Source organism: Salvelinus alpinus, chromosome 27, assembly GCF_045679555.1.
Source record: "Salvelinus alpinus chromosome 27, SLU_Salpinus.1, whole genome shotgun sequence".
Lineage (NCBI taxonomy): Eukaryota > Metazoa > Chordata > Actinopteri > Salmoniformes > Salmonidae > Salvelinus > Salvelinus alpinus.
Genome location: NC_092112.1, coordinates 7,467,267 through 7,487,788, shown reverse-complemented (window position 1 = coordinate 7,487,788; position 20,522 = coordinate 7,467,267). Strand labels below are relative to the sequence as shown.

At 47.1% G+C, this 20,522-nt stretch overlaps 1 protein-coding gene across 9 annotated transcripts in view; it reads right to left on the bottom strand.

Moving 5' to 3' along the window:
- Positions 1–11,635, bottom strand: part of LOC139555927 (HBS1-like protein) — an 86,032-nt gene extending 74,397 nt beyond the window's left edge. The window contains exons 1-4 of one of the 9 annotated variants that reach the window (XM_071369312.1): positions 11,278–11,635; positions 7,073–7,138; positions 4,004–4,138; positions 2,229–2,492 (exon numbers count right to left, since the gene is read on the bottom strand). In XM_071369312.1, coding sequence (XP_071225413.1) covers positions 2,229–2,492; positions 4,004–4,138; positions 7,073–7,138; positions 11,278–11,320 — 508 coding nt within the window. In that variant the 5' untranslated portion in view covers positions 11,321–11,635. The other 8 variants (XM_071369310.1, XM_071369313.1, XM_071369311.1 and 5 more) reach the window with 8 other exon arrangements.
- Between the last annotated feature and the right edge of the window lie 8,887 nt (positions 11,636–20,522).

The following is a 20,522-nucleotide window of genomic DNA, read 5'->3' as shown; positions in this document are numbered from 1 at the left end:
TTGTAATCTGAATAAAGGGAGAGGTTGTAATCTGAATAAAGGGAGAGGTTGTAATCTGAATAAAGGGAGAGGTTGTAATCTGAATAAAGGGAGAGGTTGTAATCTGAATAAAGGGAGAGGTTGTAATCTGAATAAAGGGAGAGGTTGTAATCTGAATAAAGGGAGAGGTTGTAATCTGAATAAAGGGAGAGGTTGTAATCTGAATAAAGGGAGAGGTTGTAATCTGAATAAAGGGAGAGGTTGTAATCTGAATAAAGGGAGAGGTTGTAATCTGAATAAAGGGAGAGGTTGTAATCTGAATAAAGGTAGAGGTTATAATCTGAATAAAGGGAGAGGTTGTAATCTGAATAAAGGGGAGAGGTTGTAATCTGAATAAAGGGAGGGGTTGTAATCTGAATAAAGGGAGAGGTTGTAATCTGAATAAAGGGAGAGGTTGTAATCTGAATAAAGGGAGAGGTTGTAATCTGAATAAAGGGAGAGGTTGTAATCTGAATAAAGTGAGAGGTTGTAATCTGAATAAAGGGAGCAAGACCTTTCTTGGGGTGAGCCATTCTTACTAAGCTGCGAGAGAACCAGTTCTGATTTCAGTATAACTTGTGACGGAAGCCTTTAGTGAGGTCATAATGGTCTACTGCTTTAGTATTAAAAAATATCTGCCCCCACAATTCATATTCATGATACAAATAACAAGAAACAGGCCTGTTTAAATTGTTTCTGGTACCCTTCCCTGTTCCATCTGTTCCTCGACACAATCCTGTCTCGGAGCTCTACGGACAATTCCTTTCGACCTCATGCTTTTTTGCTCTGACATGGGTTGTCAACTGTGGGACCTTATATAGACAGGTGTGTGCCTTTCCAAATCATGTCCAATCAATTGAATTTACCACAGCTGGACTCCAGTCAAGTTGAAACATCTCTAGGATGAGCAATGGAAACAGGATGCACCTGAGCTCAATTTCGAGTCTCATAGCAAAGGGTCAGAATACTTATGTAAATAAGGTACATTTAAAAAAAAAAAACTGTTTTCATATTGTCATTATGGGGTATTGTGATGTCATTATGGGGTATTGTGATGTCATTATGGGGTATTGTGATGTCATTATGGGTTATTGTATGTAGATTGCTGAGGAATTTTATTTATTTAATCCATTTTAGAATAAGGCTGCAACGTGACAAAATGTGGAAAAAGTCAAGAGGTCTGAACATTTTCTGAAGGCAATGTACATACTAAAAAAATCTTGCATATCTTAATTTATTTCTACAATGAACAAATAATATGAGTATTAATGTTGATAGTTCATACGAAGGATCGCTACCTTTAACCAGGATCGGCATTATAAAAATTTAATTTTAGCAAACAATTGTGATTCATCCTATTTTGTCCCCAACATCATTACCCCTTAGCAACAGATATGGGATATACACAAACACACTCTCTCTCTCTCTCTCCCCACAAACACACACTCTCTCTCTCTCTCTCCCCACCAACAACCACAAGCTCAGATGTTCAACAGTTGTTCCATCCCCGAGCCCAACTCGAGAGAAGACTTGATGTGTGTGATGCATATAGAGTTGTAGCTGTTTGAGACGGCCATGCAACATGGAGCAAGAATGGAGAGATTTAATTAACCAATGTCAGATATACCCTCCCTTCCCCTCAACACCCACACACACACACCTGTTCCCCCCCCCCCCCGTCCCCCCCCGTTGTCAACCCATCTCACCAAGCACCTCTGTACAGTCAGACCTTTGATTATTTCTGTGCCACCAGGGCCAAAATAATATTCCCCCTCTCTGATTGTCCTAGTGTGCCCCCCCCCCTCTCCATGGGTTACTGCAGCTAGTGTTGCCATCACTGTCACTATCTGGGGTGGGGGCCTATTTCAACCCTACAGACATACGTGTCATATTGCTACTCGTAGGCTACAGTCTAACGTGAGCGCCGATGTGTCAGATCTGTGATTCAGACCATTATTACTGCGTTAGAATAACCCTAATCAATATTAGCAGCTGTAGGTGGTATTAATATCTCTAGGCTCTGATCCATCGTCAGTATTGTGAAATAATGATTTTTTTTTAATAAAATAATAATTAAGGAAAGATTTGAACAGAGAAAGCTGATCTTCGGTCGTTGTAGGAAAGACGCATCGTTAAAACTCCCTGTAAACCTAAATTAGCCATCTGGAAACCGGGCCCTGGTCCGATGTGCTCCCTGCTCTAGTCCATACCTTTCTCTGGTCGCGGTGCAACTGAGGCTTCCTGATTGGCTCTTGGTACAACCGCCGTCTCCTTATTTGCTCTCTGCGGCAGTGGTGCGTCGTTATTGGTTCTGGCGTCCAGGGGCGGCAGCTCGGCGCTCTCGTCTGATAGAACGGCATCCAGGGCTCTCTGAGGGTCGAAGGCGCACCGCAAGGCAGCCTGGGTAAGGACTGACTCCGGCACGGCATCACCCAGCACTGCACGCATCTGGTCCAGACACGAGTACAACTTGCCTGTGGAGACACTCACACTGTTAATTCAGGGGTTCTAATAAGAGTTGAATCATGTTACAGATGAAAATCACCTTCCAGGGGGTTAAGGGTACCTTGGTCCAGGGGGTTGAGGTTGTGTGTGAGGGGGGGGGTGGGGGGGTTAAGGGTACCTTGGTCCAGGGGGGTGAGGTTGTGTGGGTGGGGGGGGGTGGGGGGGTTAAGGGTACCTTGGTCCAGGGGGGTGAGGTTGTGTGGGTGGGGGGGGGTGGGGGGGTTAAGGGTACCTTGGTCCAGGGGGTTGAGGTTGTGTGTGAGGGTGGGGGTGGGGGGGTTAAGGGTACCTTGGTCCAGGGGGGTGAGGTTGTGTGGGTGGGGGGGGGTGGGGGGGTTAAGGGTACCTTGGTCCAGGGGGTTGAGGTTGTGTGTGAGGGGGGGGGGTGGGGGGGTTAAGGGTACCTTGGTCCAGGGGGGTGAGGTTGTGTGGGTGGGGGGGGGTGGGGGGGTTAAGGGTACCTTGGTCCAGGGGGTTGAGGTTGTGTGTGAGGGTGGGGGTGGGGGGGTTAAGGGTACCTTGGTCCAGGGGGTTGAGGTTGTGTGTGAGGGTGGGGGTGGGGGGGTTAAGGGTACCTTGGTCCAGGGGGGTGAGGTTGTGTGTGAGGGTGGGGGTGGGGGGGTTAAGGGTACCTTGGTCCAGGGGGTTGAGGTTGTGTGTGAGGGTGGGGGGGGGGGGGTTAAGGGTACCTTGGTCCAGGGGGTTGAGGTTGTGTGTGAGGGTGGGGGTGGGGGGGTTAAGGGTATCTTGGTCCAGGGGGTTGAGGTTGTGTGTGAGGGTGGGGGTGGGGGGGTTAAGGGTACCTTGGTCCAGGGGGGTGAGGTTGTGTGTGTGGGTGGGGGGGGGGGGTTAAGGGTACCTTGGTCCAGGGGGTTGAGGTTGTGTGTGAGGGTGGGGGGGGGGGGGTTAAGGGTACCTTGGTCCAGGGGGTTGAGGTTGTGTGTGAGGGTGGGGGTGGGGGGGTTAAGGGTACCTTGGTCCAGGGGGTTGAGGTTGTGTGTGAGGGTGGGGGGGGGGGGGTTAAGGGTACCTTGGTCCAGGGGGTTGAGGTTGTGTGTGAGGGTGGGGGTGGGGGGGTTAAGGGTACCTTGGTCCAGGGGGTTGAGGTTGTGTGTGAGGGTGGGGGTGGGGGGGTTAAGGGTACCTTGGTCCAGGGGGTTGAGGTTGTGTGTGAGGGTGGGGGGGTTAAGGGTACCTTGGTCCAGGGGGTTGAGGTTGTGTGTGAGGGTGGGGGTGGGGGGGTTAAGGGTACCTTGGTCCAGGGGGTTGAGGTTGTGTGTGAGGGTGGGGGTGGGGGGGTTAAGGGTACCTTGGTCCAGGGGGTTGAGGTTGTGTGTGAGGGTGGGGGTGGGGGGGTTAAGGGTACCTTGGTCCAGGGGGTTGAGGTTGTGTGTGAGGGTGGGGGTGGGGGGGTTAAGGGTACCTTGGTCCAGGGGGTTGAGGTTGTGTGTGAGGGTGGGGGTGGGGGGGTTAAGGGTACCTTGGTCCAGGGGGTTGAGGTTGTGTGTGAGGGTGGGAGAGGTGGGTATGGCCTCATCTTCCTCCATCCCCTCCTCCTCTAGGGGTGGCTCAACGTTGGGCCTCTCCTGCCTGCTGGAGTAGATGAACTGGGCCGCTATGGATACCACAGAACACACACAACGGATCACTCAAGAGCCAATCACAGTGCTTGGGAATGTCAACAATGTGTCACAATCAGTGTTCTGAGTTCTGACACGGTGGCCTTTTAGAGATAACCAGGAGGGACGATGTTACTTAAAGATGCAGTAAGTCATATCAGAAGCTAGCGAATTCATTACCAACAACAGCTGCAAATTACAACAAAATTTCATCACGTTTTGAAGTTCACTTTCCTCGCTTTGTCTTTAATGAATCTAGCAAAGAAGTTGTGGGTCAGAGTGCAGTATTAGTTTAGCTTCATAGCACACGTGTTTTGTTAGCACGTTTCTCACACCGGCTTCAGCCATGGAGGGAGCCTGCCGAGGCAACAGCAGGAGGGTTTCCTAGCAACACGTGCCTCGGAGCGCGACAACTTCCCGTGTGTTGTGAATCTGTTCGAAACAACTAGCGCCATTTTTTATTTAAATCAAAAAAAATATTTCAGCTAACAAAAATAACTACATTATGTCATTAACTAATAAAAAATATTTACACATAATAGAAACTTTTGGTTTATGGACAATTCTTACTTAACTCAACCTTTAATATCAGATTAGTCGATATGGAAGTGTGTAGATGTCTAGTTTACTCAACGTTATCACTGGGGGCGGCAGGTAGCCTAGTGGTTAGAGCGTTGGACTAGTAACCGAAAGGTTGCTGGATCGAATCCCTGAGCTGACGATGAAAAAAAATCTGTCGTTCTGCCCCTGAACAAGGCAGTTAACCCACTGTTCCTAGGCCGTCATTGAAAATAAGAATTTGTTCTTAACGGACCTGCCTAGTTAAATAAAGGTAAAATAAAAATATCAAGGCAACTAAAAGGAGTGTCTTCCAGGAGGAGTGTCTTCCAGGAGGAGTGTCTTCCAGGAGGAGTGTCTTCCAGGAGGAGTGTCTTCAGGAGGAGTGTCTTCCAGGAGGAGTGTCTTCAGGAGGAGTGTCTTCAGGACTTCAGGAGGAGTGTCTTCCAGGAGGAGTGTCTTCAGGAGGAGTGTCTTCAGGAGGAGTGTCTTCAGGAGGAGTGTCTTCCAGGAGGAGTGTCTTCAGGAGGAGTGTCTTCCAGGAGGAGTGTCTTCCAGGAGGAGTGTCTTCCAGGAGGAGTGTCTTCCAGGAGGAGTGTCTTCCAGGAGGAGTGTCTTCCAGGAGGAGTGTCTTCAGGAGGAGTGTCTTCAGGAGGAGTGTCTTTAGGACTTCAGGAGGAGTGTCTTCCAGGAGGAGTGTCTTCCAGGAGGAGTGTCTTCAGGAGGAGTGTCTTCAGGACTTCAGGAGGAGTGTCTTCAGGAGGAGTGTCTTCAGGAGGAGTGTCTTCCCGAAGGAGTGTCTTCAGGAGGAGTGTCTCCAGGAGGAGTGTCGTTCAGGAGGAGTGTCTTCAGGAGGAGTGTCTTCAGGAGGAGTGTCTTCAGGAGGAGTGTCTTCAGAACTTCAGGAGGAGTGTCTTCAGGAGGAGTGTCTTCAGGAGGAGTGTCTTCAGGAGGAGTGTCTTCAGAACTTCAGGAGGAGTGTCTTCAGAAGGTATTCACAGCCCTTCACATTTTCCCACATTTTGTTGCGTTAAAGCCTGAATTTAAAATAAATTAAATTGAGATTGTTTTGTTGTCAAGGTGGAATTACGGCACCAGTCGACAGTTTGGAAACACCAACTCATTACAGGGTTTTTATTTATTTTTTACTATGTTCTACATTGTAGATTAATAGTGAAGACATCAGAACTATGAAATAACACATATGGAATCATGTAGTAACCAAAAAAAGTGTTAAACAAATCAAATTACATTTTATATTCTTCAAAGTAGCCACCCTTTGCCTTGTTGTTTGCAACAAGGTACTTAAATAATACTGTAAAAAAAAAAAATGTGGCAAAGCAATTCACTGTTTGTCCTGAATGAGGGTTAAATCCAAATGAGACATTATTTGGTCAAAAGCACTGGGCGATATAGGGAATGAGATGCCATTTCAGACACACAGACATCGTCTAAGGCAGGTTCCCCAACTGGCGACCTGGGGGTGATTTTATTTGGCCCTTAAGTTCAGAGCAATATATAATATAATATATATATATATAAATAATATCCATACACCTCTTTTTTCTTCTTTTTGGACTTAAAAAATACCAGCAAATCAGCTCCTTGTGATTTTAATTCTGGCAATCGGTGCCAAAGTATTCCCACGCATAACAGAGAGATATGTGATCCTATATAAATGTAAGCAAGGTTTTAAATTATTATGTTTTAGTCAAATATTATCTCTGTGTGGGCTTTTTTGCGGTCAATTTCTTCTTTTTTAAAATATGAATGAATCTAGTTGCTGATCCCTGATTTAAGGTTACTCATTGTGTATTTATTATTACGTGTTTCACTTTTCTATGACTTATCTATGTTCTTTCTCTCTGCGTGGTTGGGAAGGGCCCGTAAGTAAGCATTTCACTGTTAGTCCAGACCTGCGGTTTACCAAGCATGTGACGAATAACATTTTGACTTGATTTGACTTGAGTAGTGTGACAGACCTGTCGCAGGGGAGAAGCACTATACAGAACTTGTGTACTGTACTAGGGTGGTGTGACAGACAGACCTGTAGCAGGGGAGAAGCACTATACAGAACTTGTGTACTGTACTAGGGTGGTGTGACAGACAGACCTGTCGCAGGGGAGATGCACTATACAGAACTTGTGTACTGTACTAGGGTGGTGTGACAGACAGACCTGTAGCAGGGGAGATGCACTATACAGAACTTGTGTACTGTACTAGGGTGGTGTGACAGACAGACCTGTAGCAGGGGAGATGCAGTATACAGAACTTGTGTACTGTACTAGGGTGGTGTGACAGACAGACCTGTCGCAGGGGAGATGCAGTATACAGAACTTGTGTACTGTACTAGGGTGGTGTGACAGACAGACCTGTAGCAGGGGAGATGCAGTAGTCATCATCAACAGACTGTCCGTACATGTCGTCATCGTCAAGGTCTGCAGAAACATCAGGGAAAGTGATACAGTTAACAGAGGCAGGTAGCTAGCTAGGTCCCACATAAACACACATCGTAATCACTCACTCACTCACACACACACACAAACACAGACTGTATGCTTTCATTCAAATGGCTACTTGGCCTAGTCAGCAACTCTGACGAGGCCAATGCCTAGTCAGGGATTGAATGCTGAAAATAAACAATTAACTACAGTGCATTCAGAAAGTATTCAGACCCCTTGACTTTTTCCACATTTTGTTACGTTACAGCCTTATTCTAAAATGTATTAAATTGTATTTTTTCCTCATCAATCTACACACAATACCCCATAATGACATCACAATACCCCATAATGAGATCACAATACCCCATAATGACATCACCATACCTCATAACGATGGAAGCAAAAAGAGGTTTTTAGACATTTTAGAAAATGTATTAAAATTCAAACTGAAATGTTACATTTATGTAAGTATTCAGACCCTTTACTCGGTACTTTGTTGAAGCACCTTTGGCAGCGATTACAGCATCGAGTCTTCTTGGGTATGAAGCTACAAGTTTGGCACACCTGTATTTGGGGAGTTTCTCCCATTCTTCTCTGCAGATTCTCTCAAGCTCTGTCAGGTTGTATGGGGAGCGTCGCTGCACTGCTATTTTCAGGTCTCTCCAGAGATGTTCGATCGGATTCAAGTCCAGGCTCTGGCTAGGCCACTCAATGACATTCAGAGTCCTGAAGCCAAGCCACTCCTGCGTTGTCTTGGCTGTGTGCTTAGGGTCATTGTCCTGTTGGAAGGTGAACCTTCGCCCCAGTCGGAGGTCCTGAGTGCTCTGGAGCAGGTTTTCATCAAGGTTCTCTCTGTACTTTGCTCCGTTCATCTTTGCCTCGATCCTAACTAGTCTCCCAGGCCGTGCCACTGAAAAACATCCCCACAGCGTGATGCTGCCACCACCATGCTTCGCCGTAGGGATGGTGCCAGGTTTCCTCCGGACATGACGCTTGGCATTCAGGCTAAAGAGTTCATCAGACCAGACAATCTTGTTTCTCATGGTCAGAGCTCTTTAGGTGCTTTTGGTAAACTCAAAGTGGGCTGTCATGTGCCTTTTACATTTACATTTTACATTTAAGTCATTTAGCAGACGCTCTTATCCAGAGCGACTTACAAATTGGTGCATTCACCTTATGATATCCAGTGGAACAACCACTTTACAATAGTGCATCTAACTCTTTTAAGGGGGGGGGGGGGGGGTTAGAAGGATTACTTTATCCTATCCTAGGTATTCCTTAAAGAGGTGGGGTTTCAGGTGTCTCCGGAAGGTGGTGATTGACTCCGCTGACCTGGCGTCGTGAGGGAGTTTGTTCCACCATTGGGGTGCCAGAGCAGCGAACAGTTTTGACTGGGCTGAGCGGGAACTGTACTTCCTCAGAGGTAGGGAGGCGAGCAGGCCAGAGGTGGATGAACGCAGTGCCCTTGTTTGGGTGTAGGGCCTGATCAGAGCCTGAAGGTACGGAGGTGCCGTTCCCCTCACAGCTCCGTAGGCAAGCACCATGGTCTTGTAGCGGATGCGAGCTTCAACTGGAAGCCAGTGGAGAGAGCGGAGGAGCGGGGTGACGTGAGAGAACTTGGGAAAGTTGAACACCAGACGGGCTGCGGCGTTCTGGATGAGTTGTAGGGGTTTAATGGCACAGGCAGGGAGCCCAGCCAACAGCGAGTTGCAGTAATCCAGACGGGAGATGACAAGTGCCTGGATTAGGACCTGCGCCGCTTCCTGCGTGAGGCAGGGTCGTACTCTGCGAATGTTGTAGAGCATGAACCTACAGGAACGGGTCACCGCCTTGATGTTAGTTGAGAACGACAGGGTGTTGTCCAGGATCACGCCAAGGTTCTTAGCACTCTGGGAGGAGGACACAATGGAGTTGTCAACCGTGATGGCGAGATCATGGAACGGGCAGTCCTTCCCCGGGAGGAAGAGCAGCTCCGTCTTGCCGAGGTTCAGCTTGAGGTGGTGATCCGTCATCCACACTGATATGTCTGCCAGACATGCAGAGATGCGATTCACCACCTGGTTATCAGAGGGGGGAAAGGAGAAGATTAATTGTGTGTCGTCTGCATAGCAATGATAGGAGAGACCATGTGAGGATATGACAGAGCCAAGTGACTTGGTGTATAGCGAGAATAGGAGAGGGCCTAGAACAGAGCCCTGGGGGACACCAGTGGTGAGAGCACGTGGTGCGGAGACAGATTCTCGCCACGCCACCTGGTAGGAGCGACCTGTCAGGTAGGACGCAATCCAAGCGTGGGCCGCGCCGGAGATACCCAGCTCGGAGAGGGTGGAGAGGAGGATCTGATAGTTCACAGTATCAAAGGCAGCCGATAGGTCTAGAAGGATGAGAGCAGAGGAGAGAGAGTTAGCTTTAGCAGTGCGGAGCGCCTCCGTGACACAGAGAAGAGCAGTCTCAGTTGAATGACTAGTCTTGAAACCTGACTGATTTGGATCAAGAAGGTCATTCTGAGAGAGATAGCAGGAGAGCTGGCCAAGGACGGCACGTTCAAGAGTTTTGGAGAGAAAAGAAAGAAGGGATACTGGTCTGTAGTTGTTGACATCGGAGGGATCGAGTGTAGGTTTTTTCAGAAGGGGTGCAACTCTCGCTCTCTTGAAGACGGAAGGGACGTAGCCAGCGGTCAAGGATGAGTTGATGAGCGAGGTGAGGTAAGGGAGAAGGTCTCCGGAAATGGTCTGGAGAAGAGAGGAGGGGATAGGGTCAAGCGGGCAGGTTGTTGGGCGGCCGGCCGTCACAAGACGCGAGATTTCATCTAGAGAGGGGAGAAAGAGGTCAAAGCACAGGGTAGGGCAGTGTGAGCAGAACCAGCGGTGTCGTTTGACTTAGCAAACGAGGATCGGATGTCGTCGATGTCGTTGATGTCGTCCTTTTACTGAGGAGTGGTTTCCGTCTGACCACTCTACCATAATGGCCTGATTGGTGGAGTGCTGCAGAGATGGTTGTCCTTCTGGAAGGTTCTCCCATCTCCACAGAGGAACTCTGGACCTCTGTCAGAGTGACCATTGGGTTTCTAAATAAACTAAAGAGTTTCCAAATAAACTAAAGTAAAAGAAACGTAATTAAATAAAAAAGTAACAAGAAAATGACACAACAATGACAAGGCTATATACAGAGGACACGTGTACCGGGTCAATGGGGTACAGGTTAGTCGAGGTCATTTCTAAAGTGACTATGCATAGATAATAAACAGCGAGTTTTCGCTTTGTCATTATGAGGTATTGTATTGATGAGGTATAATGATAATAATTTAATCAATTTTAGAATAAGGCTGTAACGTCACAAAATGTGGAAAAAGGTGAAGGGGTCTGAATACTTTCCGAATGCACTGTATATAACTAACATTTTGGGCAATTCGACCAAATTCACATAGAAATGTGAGTTACAGATCTGTCATTCTCATTGAAAGCCAGTCTAAGAAGAGGTAGATCTGTTCTATGTGCGCTATTTCTATGCTTCCTGTTCTTAAGTTTCGTTTTTGCTTCTCTTACTTTAAGTGTTGTACACCAGCTCTAAACAGCTGGAAATACTCTACTTTTGGTTATGGAAAGTAGATTTCTCAGCGGTTTAGATGGTTGAATGACTCTCTACATTATACTCGCTTGTTTTGCCACATTAACTGAAATAAGGCAAACTATTAGAATTTTAGCAACCAGGAAACGGTGGAGCGATCTGTCCAGTGCAGCTTTAAATACGCCTCATGGTTCGTTTCCTTGCCACGATACTAATGAGTATCGCGATACTGGTATACTACTGGCCAGCTTCAGTGAGTGGAACTTGAAAAGCTAACTAGCTAGCTAGCTAACTAAACAATAATATTGACACATGCCGGCGATAAGAGTTGCCTTAGTTAAATTAGCTAAATAGTTAGACTCAGTACTCTGAAATATATTCCTTTATGTTAATGTTACGGCATGTGGCACCAATTGCAATTGACAGCCCAAATAGGACACGACAGCAATAATTTGACGCTTATCAAGCTAGTCGGCTAACGTTAGCTAGCTAGATAACAAGTTGGTTAGTTCAGGCCTTGCATCGGAGGGTCAAAAACCGCCACTAGCACTTTCACAGAATCTAACCTTCATCATAGTTGTAGCCTCGGACATTTCTGTGCCGGGACATGTTCCCTTATACTTCTCCTTTCGGCCGTGTACAGGCGGTTTTTGGCTCACAGCGTTTGTTGTAACATGTCATGCGTCCATATAGGAATAGGCGAAGCGAGAGGTCTTACTCCGCCCAAAATCTGTCCACGAAGTGAGGAATAGTTTGTATGGAGGTCAATGAAAGAATGTTGAATTTGGTCAACAAAAAATATAATTACTAATTTGCTACGTGAGATTATTTTATCGAATAGAATTATCGTAATGACTAAGATTGTTACGAATGCACAGATAGGAGTGGACGCATTTTGGACGACTTTATTTTAGAGTTCCTCTTGTCATAGAGATAGATAGATGACGCCTAATGGATATAACCGGTTTTAGAATGGGCATTGTCATTGAGGGCTTCCACTATTTTAAAGTATTCAACTGGGTGAGGATTCCTATGAGTTGGGAGCAATCAGCCAGTGAAGAAGAATCACATTGACTATTTTAAAATGGAAATTGCGTCAATGGCGCTGCCCATGTTGTCATAGACCCTGTAATGGTACAGTGACAAAGATGAGCCAACTATCTATCTCTATGGCCTGTTGTTCGCACTCTTATCTTCCACCTCATTGGCTAGAATGGTCACACCTGATCTCGCCTTCCTTCCATCTTTTCGGACATGTAATTCCATTGTTAGAGTGGTGACTCGAATATCTTTAATATAATAGACAATCTTTGACTTTCCGACAGCCATAAACCCCTTTTTTTTTTTTAGATACCCCTACCCGAGTTAAAACAAAACCGTATGTGAAATTGACGGTTGTGTAAACATATTTTACTGCAAAAGTGTTTACATTCATAGATATTGTGACACCACTTTAACTAAAACGGTGCAGAATAATGCCTGGAATTCCACCAATCCAAAGAGAGGAAAAAGCCGTTGCGCTCTGTGGACAACGAATCCCATTATTAGGGCAGAGACGTAGGCATCTAGTCATTGGCCGTGTTAGAGAGCATAAAATCCACGAAGCATTGTGGGTAAATGGTGACTGATTGACTGATGATACAAATAATAATGAGTAGTTATTTATGATGCGAGGTGATTTGTAGATCAGTCAGTCGGCAGTCTCCTGCACTGTCGACCAAACCCATTATAACCAGTATTTCTGGCTAAATACACACCTCTGCACAGACGGTAGAGTAGAGAGCTCTCCTGTTGAGCGGTTCAAATACAACAGAGAGGTTAGAGTGAGGCAGCTTGCTACGTGACATTGGCGTTACCATTTGTACTTTAACTATGTGCACATCGTTACAACATCGTTACAACACCATATATAGACATAATATGACATTTTAAATGTCTTTATTCATTTGGAACTTCTGTGAGTGTAATGTTTACCTGTTCATTTATTTATTGTTTATTTCACTTTTGTTTATTATCTATTTTACTTGCGTTATAGCAGTGTAAACATATATCCCATGCCAATAAAGCCTCTTTAAATTTAAAATGGTCATTTAAGTTACTTCTAAATGCAGAACTAGGGTCTGTCGCACTGCTCCAATCCTAACTGAAATCCTGGCAAGGAGAAAGATTAAACCGATCAGAGCAACGTTAAAATACCTCTTCGTTAGCATTACGGCTAGGCTATAATACATCTATTCCAACAACAATACGAACATTTACTTTAACTTTGATCATTAAAAATTGGAAGAAATATCCCAGCATCAAAGATGTTCCCAAAGACAATTATATTCCCTCATCAATCATTTAAAAAAAAAACAGTTACATTTTTATTTTCTCTTCCATTTCTGAAAAAACAGGAAACCCCACATTACTGTGAAGGTCGCTTTCTGTAGGCTTTTCCAAGGAAACTTCACCTTCTGAGCTCATGCAGCTTCAGCCTGTGTTTCTGGAAACCACCCGTTTGACGGTTGTGACTCGAAAAAGTAGAGCTATGGACCAAAAGTTGCCTGTTTGAGTCGTGGCAGGGACAAATGTAGAACTTTAGCTAGACCTAACCCTTTTCCTAACCTTAACCTGATTCTCCTAACCTACTCCTTTAGTTATCCTAGCCTTAACCTAATTCTCCTAACCTACTCCTTTAGTTATCCTAACCTTAACCTAATTCTCCTAACCTACTCCTTTAGTTATCCTAACCTTAACCTAATTCTCCTAACCCACTCCTTTAGTTATCCTAACCTGCTTCTGTCCAACTCCATCTAGCCAAAACCCCTTTTGAAACTGAGTGTGTCTGCCAATCTGGTGCTAACACCCACCCACTGCCCTGGCTGAATGGTATGTAAGGTGGTGGTGATGATGATGATAATGGAGGAGGAGGAGGATGATGATGAGATAACTGGTAAGTTACCACCACCGGACAACTAACTAGGCCTATAAATGTACACTACCGTTCAAAAGTTTGGGGTCACTTAGAAATGTCCTTGTTTTTGAAAGAAAATCACATTATTTTGTCCATTAAAATAACATCAAATTGATCAGAAATACAGTGTAGACATTGTTAATGTTGTAAATGACTATTGTAGCTGGAAACGGCTGATTTTTAATGGAATATCTACATAGGTGTACAGAGGCCCATTATCAGCAACCATCACTCCTGTGTTCCAATGGCACGTTGTGTTAACTAATCCAAGTTTATCATTTTAAAAGGCTAATTGATCATTAGAAAACCCTTTTGGTATTATGTTATCACAGCTGAAAACTGTTGTCCTGATTAAAGAAGCAATAAAACTGGCCTTCTTTAGACTAGTTGAGTATCTGGAGCATCAGCATTTTGTGTGTTCAATTACAGGCTCAAAATAGCCAGAAACAAAGAACTTTCTTCTGAAACTTGTCAGTCTATTCTTGTTCTGAGAAATGAAGGTTATTCCATGTGAGAAATTGCCAAGAAACTGAAGATCTCGTACAACGCTGTGTACTACTCCCTTCACAGAACAGCACAAACTGGCTCGAACCAGAATAGAAAGAGGAGTGGGAGGCCCCGGTGCACAACTGTGCAAGAGGACAAGTACATTAGAGTGTCTAGTTTGAGAAACAGACACCTCACAAGTCCTCAACTGGCAGCTTCATTAAATAGTACCCGCAAAACACCAGTCTCAACGTCAACAGTGAAGAGGCGACTCCGGGATGTTGGCCTTCAAGGCAGAGTTGCAAAGAAAAAGCCATCTCTCAGACTGTCCAATAAAAAGAAAAGATTAACATGGGCAAAAGAACACAGACACTGGACAGAGGAACTCTGCCTAGAAGGCCAGCATCACGGAGTCGCCTCCTCACTGTTTACATTTACATTTAAGTCATTTAGCAGACGCTCTTATCCAGAGCGACTTACAAATTGGAAAGTTCATACATATTCATACTGTTGACGTTGAGACTGGTGTTTTGCGGGTACTATTTAATGAAGCTGCCAGTTGAGGACTTGTGAGGCGTCTGTTCTCTTCACTGGACAGAGGAACTAGAAGGCCAGCATCCCGGAGTCGCCTCTTCACTGGACAGAGGAACTAGAAGGCCAGCATCCCGGAGTCGCCTCTTCACTGGACAGAGGAACTAGAAGGCCAGCATCCCGGAGTCGCCTCTTCACTGGACAGAGGAACTAGAAGGCCAGCATCCCGGAGTCGCCTCTTCACTGGACAGAGGAACTAGAAGGCCAGCATCCCGGAGTCACCTCTTCACTGGACAGAGGAACTAGAAGGCCAGCATCCCAGAGTCGCCTCTTCACTGGACAGAGGAACTAGAAGGCCAGCATCCCGGAGTCACCTCTTCACTGGACAGAGGAACTAGAAGACCAGCATCCCGGAGTCACCTCTTCACTGAACAGAGGAACTAGAAGGCCAGCATCCCGGAGTCGCCTCTTCACTGGACAGAGGAACTAGAAGGCCAGCATCCCGGAGTCTCCTCTTCACTGGACAGAGGAACTAGAAGGCCAGCATCCCGGAGTCACCTCTTCACTGGACAGAGGAACTAGAAGGCCAGCATCCCGGAGTCGCCTCTTCACTGGACAGAGGAACTAGAAGGCCAGCATCCCGGAGTCGCCTCTTCACTGGACAGAGGAACTAGAAGGCCAGCATCCCGGAGTCACCTCTTCACTGGACAGAGGAACTAGAAGGCCAGTACCCGGAGTCACCTCTTCACTGGACAGAGGAACTAGAAGGCCAGCATCCCGGAGTCACCTCTTCACTGGGCAGAGGAACTAGAAGGCCAGCATCCCGGAGTCGCCTCTTCACTGGACAGAGGAACTAGAAGGCCAGCATCCCGGAGTCGCCTCTTCACTGGACAAAGAAACTAGAAGGCCAGCATCCCGGAGTCACCTCTTCACTGGACAGAGGAACTAGAAGGCCAGCATCCCGGAGTCGCCTCTTCACTGGACAGAGGAACTAGAAGGCCAGCATCCCGGAGTCGCCTCTTCACTGGACAGAGGAACTAGAAGGCCAGCATCCCGGAGTCACCTCTTCACTGGACAGAGGAACTAGAAGGCCAGCATCCCGGAGTCACCTCTTCACTGGACAGAGGAACTAGAAGGCCAGCATCCCGGAGTTGCCTCTTCACTGGACAGAGGAACTAGAAGGCCAGCATCCCGGAGTCACCTCTTCACTGGACAGAGGAACTAGAAGGCCAGCATCCCGGAGTCACCTCTTCACTGTTGCTAGCATTATCAGAGGTTGCCTTGGAGTTCACCAAAAAAAACGTAGATTATTCTGGCTGGAAATGTTACTCCCCTGCCATCTAAAAATGATTGACATGGCAGATTCGGACGGGACTAAAATGACCTAACCTCCCCCAGTAAAACTAATCCTGTCCGAATGGAGTTTATGAGGTTGGAATAATACTGTGACAATGACGATAACGCACTTTTAGTGTTAGAGCTGTTTGAAAAGACCGCGTGAAATTTCAGCTTGACATCACCAGGTGGTATTAGTTGTCAGACCAATAACAAAGAGAGTTTTGCCCTCTGCCAATAACAGATAGTTTTCAGGTTACACGTCTCTCCCAATAGGCCGACAGTCTCAGCAAAATTTCTTGCTCGAGAAATTAAATTTTGCTAAGAGGCTATTTTTTGTTTCTTTTTGACAATTTTATTTTAAACATTCACAGTAAGATACTTCTGTCACGATCGTTATATGGACCAAGATGCAGCGTGGTATGTTTCCATCCTTTTATTTGGAAGAGAAACTTAAAGAACAAAAACAATAACAAACGAACCGTGAAGCTCAGAGCAGTGCTCACAGGCAACTATACCTAGACAAGATCCCACAAAGCACAATGGGGAAAATGGCTGCCTAAATATGATCCCTAATAAGAGACAACGATAAACAGCTGCCTCTGATTGAGAACCATACCAGGCCAACATAGATATCTAATTCCCCTAGATAACCCACCCTTAATCACACCCCGACCTAACCAACATAGAGAATAATCAGCTCAGTATGGTCAGGGTGTGACAACTTCCTTTTATACCCAGAAATGATTTTATATCGAGATAAAAATGACTGCATTGGATCTTTAATCCCTTCTATTCAATAAAAAATATCTGCCAAAACCAGCTACATGTAATGGCTAAGAATTAAGAGTTTAGTTATTGCTTTTTTGTTGTTGCACACTTCAATATTGAGACAGGTTTTAAAAGTCAGGCTTAGGAACAATGACTCAAAAAATGAGATTTGGTGTAACGAGGTCGCAAGCTGTGCATGGAAATTGTATGACAATACCAACACCACACACACATATACACACGCACGCACGCACGCACGCACACACACACACACACACACACACACACACACACACACACACACACACACACACACACACACACACACACACACACACACACACACACACACACACACACACACACACACACACATACACACACACACACATTTACAAACAAAGCCTCCAACCCAGACCCACCTGTGTTCTAGAAGTGTGTGTGCAGCCACACACACACACACACACACCCTTCAAAGGTCAACCCAGCCCTGTGAGCCACCCTGACCACAACACACACATACACAACACCCAGACAGAGACAGCGTTTCAGACGGACCCAGTGACATCACTTTTTTTCCATCACCACTGGCTCAACAAGTTGTGTGTGTGTGGGGGGGGGGGGGGGGGGGGGGGGGTTGAGTTGAGGGAGTGAACGCGTCTGATTCCAGATTGACACCCTATAACCTACATAGGTACACCATCCGAGGCTCTGGTCTATAGTAGTGCACTATATTGGGAATAGGGCTCTGGTCTAAAGTAGTGCACTATATAGGGAATAGGGCCCTGGTCTATAGTAGTGCCACTATATAGGGAATAGGGCCCTGGTCTATAGTAGTACACTACATAGGGAATAAGGCCCTGGTCTATAGTAGTGTACTATATAGGGAATAGGGCCCTATTCTGTGTCTGACAGGGCCATACAGGGTAGATTCTGACTGTCACTGTGTCTGACAAGGCCATACAGGGTAGATTCTGACTGTCACTGTGTCTGACAGGGCCATACAGGGTAGATTCTGACTGTCACTGTGTCTGACAGGGCCATACAGGGTAGATTCTGACTGTCACTGTGTCTGACAGGGCCATACAGGGTAGATTCTGACTGTCACTGTATCTGACAGGGCCATACAGGGTAGATTCTGACTGTCACTGTGTCTGACAGGGCCATACAGGGTAGATTCTGACTGGCACTGTGTCTGACAGGGCAATACAGGGTAGATTCTGACTGTCACTGTGTCTGACAGGGCCATACAGGGTAGATTCTGACTGTCACTGTGTCTGACAGGGCCATACAGGGTAGATTCTGACTGTCACTGTGTCTGACAGGGCAATACAGGGTAGATTCTGACTGTCACTGTGTCTGACAGGGCCATACAGGGTAGATTCTGACTGTCACTGTGTCTGACAGGGCCATACAGGGTAGATTCTGACTGTCACTGTGTCTGACAGGGCCATACAGGGTAGATTCTGACTGTCACTGTGTCTGACAGGGCCATACAGGGTAGATTCTGACTGTCACTGTGTCTGACAGGGCCATACAGGGTAGATTCTCTTGCCCTATGAGTTTAGTTCAACTGTTTTACCTCATCAGAACAGAACTATAAACTGAATTACAAACTGAATTACAAACTGAATTACAAACTGAATTACAAACTGAATTATAAACTGAATTACAGACTGAATTATAGACTGAATTATAAACTGAATTACAAACTGAATTATAGACTGAATTACAAACTGAATTATAGCCTGAATTATAAACTGAATTACAGAATGAATTATAAACTGAATTATAGACTGAATTATAAACTGAATTACAAACTGAATTACAAACTGAATTACAGACTGAATTATAGACTGAATTATAAACTGAATTATAAACTGAATTATAAACTGAATTATAGACTCTCCTCTCCTCTCCTCTCCTCTCCTCTCCTCTCCTCTCCTCTCCTCTCCTCTCCTCTCCTCTCCTCTCCTCTCCTCTCCTCTCCTCTCCTCTCCCTCTCCTCTCACCTACTCTTCTCTCCTCTCCTCTTCCCTCCTCTCCATCTCCCCTCCTCTCCTCCACCCTCTCCCCTTCCCTCTCCTCTCCCCGCCTCTCCTTCCCCATCTCATCTACTCCACCCCCCCCTCCTCTCCTCCTCTCCTATCCCCCCTCTCCTCTCCTCTATTCTCCTCTCCTATCCCCCCTCTCCCCTCCTCTCCTCACCTCTCTCCCCGCTTCTCCTCCCCCATCTCTCCTCGCCACCTCCTCTCCCCTCCACCCCCCCCCCTATCCTCCTCTCTTCGCCTCTACTCTCCTCTCCTCACCTCTCTCCCCTCTTCTCCTCCCCCAGCTCCCCTCCACTTCTCCTCTCCCCTCTCCTCTCCCCTTTCTCCTCCCCTCTTTCTCCTCCCCTCCCCACCTCATCTCCTCGCCCCTCTCCTCCACTCTCCTCTTCCCACCGCTACTCTCCTCCCCCTCTTCTCTTCTCTCCTCTCCTTGCCTCTCCCCTCCTCTCCATCTCCCCTCCTCTCCTCTTCCCTCCCCTCCTCTTCTCCCCCATCTCATCTACTCCACTCTCCTCTCTCCCCTCCCCTCTCCTATCCCCCCTCTCCTCTCCTCTCCCTGCCTCTCCTCCCCCATCTCTCTTCGCCTCCTCCTCTCCTCTCCTCCCCCTCTTCTCCTCCCCCATCTCCTCTCCCCTCCACTTCTCCTCTCCCCGTCTCTCCTCCCCCTTTCTCCTCCCCACCCCTTCTCCTCTCTCCTCAACTCTCCTCTCTCCCCTCCTTCCCTCTATCCTCCTCTCCTCTCCTCTCCTATCCCCCCTCTCCCCTCCACTCTCCTCTCCCCACCGCTACTCTCCTCCCCCTCTTCTCTCCTCTCCTTGCCTCTCCCCTCCTCTCCACTTCCCTCCCCTCCTCTCCTCCTCCATCTCATCTACTCCACTCTCCTCTCTCCCCTCCCCTCTCCTCTCCTATCCCCCCTCTCCTCTCCCCTCCCTCTCCCTGCCTCTCCTCCCCATCTCTCTTCGCCTCCTCCTCTCCTCTCCTCCCCCTCTTCTCCTCCCCCATCTCCTCTCCCCTCCACTTCTTCTCTCCCCGTCTCTCCTCCCCCCTTCTCCTCCCCACCCCTTCTCCTCTCTCCTCCACTCTCCCCTCCTTCCCTCTATCCTCCTCTCCTCTCTTCTCCTCTCCTATCCCCCCTCTCCCCTCCTCTCCTCATCTCTCTCCCTGCCTCTCCTCCCCCATCTCTCCTCCCTACCTCTTCTCTTCTCCTCCCCCCTCTCCTCCCCTCCTCACCTCTCTCCCCTCCTCTCCCCTCCACTTCTCCTCTCCCCTCCTCTCCCCACTGCTACTTTCCCCTCCTCTCCTCTTTTCTCCTCTCCTTCCTTCCTTCCCCTCCCATCCTTTTCCTCACCCCAACCTATGGCATATCTCACAGTAGCTTTGAAAGCCTGACTATAGCTCAAAATCTCAGGGCTAAGAAGTATTCAAATGACCCTACCTGAACACAAAGAGTGCCGCCTTGACAATGGCAGCACTAACCTTTCCAATCGCACTCATGCAAATGACCTCATCCCACTGGCCAGGAGACAGACAGACAGGCTCTGAGCATGCCAGGGCAAACGTTGTGGAACGTTCAGATAGGATGCCTCCTCTATGGCACCCTATTCCCTATATAGTGCACTACTTTAGACCAGAGCCCTATATAGTGCACTACTTTAGACCAGAGCCCTATGGAACCCTATTC